This window comes from Palaemon carinicauda, chromosome 29, assembly GCF_036898095.1.
Source record: "Palaemon carinicauda isolate YSFRI2023 chromosome 29, ASM3689809v2, whole genome shotgun sequence".
Classification (NCBI taxonomy): Eukaryota; Metazoa; Arthropoda; class Malacostraca; order Decapoda; family Palaemonidae; genus Palaemon; species Palaemon carinicauda.
In genome coordinates, this window is record NC_090753.1 from 88,341,515 (window position 1) to 88,346,514 (window position 5,000).

Consider the following 5,000-nt stretch of genomic DNA (forward strand, 5'->3'; position numbering starts at 1 on the left):
AGCGATGGTACGTGTGGCCCCCACTAAGACAGTGCACATGAATGGATCTATGTTAACTTTGGCTTTTTCAAACATGTAAACAGTATAGTTGAAGATGGTGTACTCCCCACCCAACTCTCTTAGCACATATATAGCCACAAGCAACAGGACTGGCCGGTAATTTCGGCAATGTTTAAGTTGTCTGATCTGGAATGATACAAAACAAAAAAAGACATGGAGAGACAATACTACATTTTCCCTTCAGATTACATTGCTTAGGGACACTTACTAAAATTAGACATTGCTAAAATTTCAAAATAAATATGGCAGATGGGCCTGAAATCTGAAATATTCCTGTTATGACATTAAAAGACTTGGCTGCTGCTACCCAAGCTTTATTCAACTTAAACTTCAGTAGATTATTCCCTGAAACAACCATAAACATAATTAGCAGACCCCATAATAAATGTAATACAAACTATGTTAGATCCTCAAAGTAAAACTAATTAAACCAAATAGATACAAATGGAATAAACAAAAGGAAATACAAAAGAAACAGAGAATTACTTGACAAGTTGCTTTGACTGTCCCTCCATCAGGTAAGTAAACAAAGTATGAAAAGATCACCAGACAAAAGGTTCAGAGTGAGGTATGAAAGAGCAAAAGGACAAAACAATATTATAACAATTCCATAACTATTTCATGATTTAATTTGATTTATTTTTCAATATGCTGATGTCAATAGACAATGAAAGTAATCGTTTAAATCTATGTTCAATTATAGGGCCTTATACCTCAACAAGTGACTTAGAATCAGTTGTTTGGATGACCTATTAAATTCATTCCTGAATCATGTTGAATTTTTTTTGTGAAGGAGGAGCCTGTTCACCTATACACAGCTAATAACTTGTAAATTGAAAAGTTCAATAGCGTGAAATGGGAGTATATTGTTTTATAGACCATGGGCCTGCTATCCTTGAAGTTCTTGTAACGCTCAAGGATGAGTCGATCCATAGAGCAGGGCACACTATCCATTACTCTCACCTAGTTAGTTCTTAGATCTGGAGAACTCAGCCCTTTCACCTCACCTGGTCAATCCATAGATCTAGTGAACTCAAAACCTTAAGCTCACTTGGTCAATCCATAGATCTGGTGAACTCAAAACCTTAAGCTCACCTGGTCAATCCATAGATCTGGTGAACTCAAAACCTTAAGCTCACCTGGTCAATCCATAGATCTGGTGAACTCAAAACCTTAAGCTCACCTGGTCAATCCATAGATCTGGTGAACTCAAAACCTTAAGCTCACCTGGTCAATCCATAGATCTGGTAAACTCAAAACTGGTAAACTCAAAACCTTAAGCTCACCTGGTCAATCCATAGATCTGGTGAACTCAAAACCTTAAGCTCACTTGGTCAATCCATAGAACTGGTGAACTCAGTCTTTTCTGCTCACCTGATCAATCCATAGGTCTGAAATACTCAGCCCTTTCAGCTCACCTGGTCAATCCATAGAACTGGTGAACTCAGCCTTTTCAGCTCACCTGGTAAATCCATAGAACTGGTGAAGTCAGTCCTTTCAGCTCACTTGGTCAATCCCTAGATCTGGTGAACTCAAAACTTTAAGCTCACCTGGTCTATCCATAGATCTGAAATACTGAGCCCTTTCAGCTCACCTGGTCAATCCATAGAACTGGTGAACTCAGTCTTTTTTACTCACCTGATCAATCCATAGATCTGAAATACTCAGCCCTTTCAGCTCACCTGGCCAATCCATAGAACTGGTGAACTCGGCCTTTTCAGCTCACCTGGTAAATCCATAGAACTGGTGAACTCAGCCCTTTCAGCTCAATTGGTCAATCCCTAGATCTGGTGAACTCAAAACTTTAAGCTCACCTGGTCTATCCATAGATCTGAAATACTCAGCCCTTTCAGCTCACCTGGTCAATCCATAGATCTGAAATACTCAGCCCTTTCAGCTCACCTGGTCAATCCATAGAACTGGTGAACTCAGTCTTTTCTGCTCACCTGATCAATCCTTAGGTCTGTAATACTCAGCCCTTTCAGCTCACCTGGTAAATTCGTAGATCTGGTGAACTCAAAACTTTAAGCTCACCTGGTCAATCCATAGATCTGGTGAACTCAGGCCTTTCAGCTCACTTGGTCAATCCATAGTTATGGGACACAATCCTTTAAGCTCACCTGATCGAGTACTGTCGACTGTTTAGTAGCTTCTACAGAGGCAATCAGGGTCTTCATCTCTTCTGTGGCCTTCTCCTGGCTGAATCTAACGCTCAAAAGTGAAGTTTTGGCTCTCTCATACTGACCATTCCGTGCTAACCAGAAGGGAGACTGTTGATCCGAAAGAAGAAAAGACAACCTTACATCATTGGCTAGTTTTGAGTAGTCAGTATATAAGATAAAGTTATGATTCCAGTTGTCCTAACTTTTATTATCTTGAAAATTTTCTTATTTTGTCTCAGTTTACCTGATTAAAACTTGAGCTGGTTCCAAACCCAGATAAAAAGAGATTGAGTGTAGGATTAACTCATAGACTCATATAAAGTACAAGCTTAAATGAATAATTACAACAAGTCTTAGTGACCAGTTGCAGGTAGTAATGTGTTAATCCCACAAAGAAAAAAATATGAAATTTCAACAAAATTAAGTGCTGTATTATAAATTTCACTCTAACTTATAATTTAGTTAATGTAGTAGGTCCTTCGTAATACCGTAGCTATGAGTAGGCCTAATCATCCAGGGAAATCATTTCATTATAGCTTAGGCTAACAATTCGTTTAGGCCTACTCAAAACATGTTTAATCAAGTTTATTTCTAAAATACTTTGATGTTACATTTTATGAAAATATTAAGAAAATAATCTCTTTTCTAAATAATTTATCATAATAAACCTTTGTTTACCAATAAATATGAAAAATTAAACTTCCAAGATTATAAAAAAAAAATGAAGCCTTACTTTCTCATTTCAGGAAGAAATGAGTTGCATTTATTGAAACATTATTATAATCTGTATCCTAAATAAATTATAATTTGACTGCATAATGAACCGCTATTTACCAATAAACCTAATGAATTATACCCTTTTGAATCTAAAATAATATATAAAGCCTTATTTTCTCATTTCAGGAAGAAATATGTTATACTTTTAATTGAAATATTAAGAGTATAATCTGTATACTAAATAAATCATAATTTGACTGCATAATGAACCACTATTTACCAATAAACCTAATGAATTATACCCGTCTGAATCTATATATATATATATATATATATATATATATATATATATATATATATATATATATATATATATATATATATATATATATATAGCCTTATTTTCTCACTTCAGGAAGAAATATGTTACATTTAATTGAAACATTAAGAGTATAATCTGTATACTAAATAAATTATAATTTGACTGCACAATGAACCGCTGTTTACCAATAAATATATTTTATATATACTCTTCTGAATCTATGAAAAATATATAAAAAGCCTCATTTTCTCACTTCAGGAAGAAAGAAGCAGAGTACGAACACAACAGTCGTCGTTACGGCGCCAACAGCAACGGCCGTGGACCAGTAGAGCTCCTGAGCCATGACGTACATGACCAGCAGCCCAAAGGACACCATGATCTCCTCCGAAGCCAACATGGATCCTCGAATCGTCGGATCACTCAATTCCGAGATCAGCAGTGGGATCAGAGGCCCGGTGATGATCAAAATGAGGCTTAGGCCTATGCGGCCGAGGTATAGCAGAGACAGGTAAGGTGTATAGGCTGAGACCAGCCATAGGATGATTGAAGGTAGTTGAATCCAGACTATGACACGTGTAGGCCCAAATGTTTCTATTATTGGACCGGTGACTAATGTTCCAGCCATGCCGGCTATTCCAGTTACAGATACTGTGGACAAAACAAAATCTATATTAATGGGTGTGGCGTATAAATCTAGGTTTCAGAATTAGTATCTTATAGGCCTACTGAATTTTTTTTATTCTTTTTTTATTTTCTTTTGAAATTTAATATAACGTTCATTTTAGGAAACTAATGATTAAACTTTGTAGTCATAACAAAATCTATGTTAATGATTGTCACGTAGGTTAATGTAGGTTTCAGAATTAGTATCTTAGTTTTTTTTTTCATTATTTGAAATTTCTTTGAACGTTCATTTTAAGAAACTATTAATTATTAAACTATAGTCGAGCTTTTTTATATAAAAAATAACGTAAATTTTAAGTAACAAATTTCGTATTTAGGTTACGATAGGCTTAAGTAAAGTGACTATTTTGTTCTGTCTACTTTTTTTTTTTTATTTATTGCAAAACATTTGGAATGTCTATGAGAAATTTATTTTTTACAGTAATCTCAAAGTAAGTAATGAATAATATGAATATCATTTCCTCTCTCATTGAATGTTGAAATATATATTTAAGGAATATTCGCAGTTGGCTGATGTATGACTTAGGTTAAGTTAAGGTTAGGTTAAGGAAATATACATCAGGTTTTGGATTTCTGTAATTGTTTAAATAAATTTTCAGTCAGTGACAGAAAACTAGTTAAATTCTACATTATACATTGCTACAAAAAAATTTCACATTGTAATTCATTCTTAATAAGTTACACGAATTGGTTTGCTAAATCTCAATAACTAGGCTACATTATAATTTGGCATTTCGTACTTTTACCTGCATAATGATATGGTATCTTGATAATTATTATATGTTACGCAGTGGGTATTACCTTTTATACTGAGGAGTAACCTAATTTTGTGTACCAAATGCGTTGTCATATACAAACAAAATTCCAATATCTCACTAACTATTCACTTTGGCAAAGAACTGTTGGTCATATTGATGAAATGAAACTAATTAAGAATGAACTAAACGTAAATAGTGTAGGTAATTATAGGCAATTTTAAATCTGTATCGAATTAAATTCAGAAGCCAAGGAGGACCTAGGACTCGGGAAGCTTTCTGCCAATCTTAACAAGATCT

The 5,000-nt window shown here is 34.6% G+C and overlaps 1 protein-coding gene and 1 long non-coding RNA gene across 2 annotated transcripts in view; one reads left to right on the forward strand and one right to left on the reverse strand.

Moving 5' to 3' along the window:
* LOC137622342 (uncharacterized) overlaps positions 1-5,000 on the forward strand; it is a 165,926-nt gene that overhangs the window by 106,581 nt on the left and 54,345 nt on the right. Inside the window, exon 2 of the long non-coding RNA XR_011040437.1 lies at positions 3,520-3,769. This is a non-coding gene — a long non-coding RNA (uncharacterized lncRNA). The remainder of the gene's footprint in view (positions 1-3,519; positions 3,770-5,000) is intronic.
* LOC137622341 (facilitated trehalose transporter Tret1-like) overlaps positions 1-5,000 on the reverse strand; it is a 15,955-nt gene that overhangs the window by 771 nt on the left and 10,184 nt on the right. Inside the window, exons 4-6 of the mRNA XM_068352925.1 lie at positions 3,515-3,909; positions 2,181-2,330; positions 1-186 (exon numbers count right to left, since the gene is read on the reverse strand). The exon at positions 1-186 is cut by the window's left edge and continues 771 nt beyond it. Coding sequence (XP_068209026.1) covers positions 1-186; positions 2,181-2,330; positions 3,515-3,909 — 731 coding nt within the window. The remainder of the gene's footprint in view (positions 187-2,180; positions 2,331-3,514; positions 3,910-5,000) is intronic.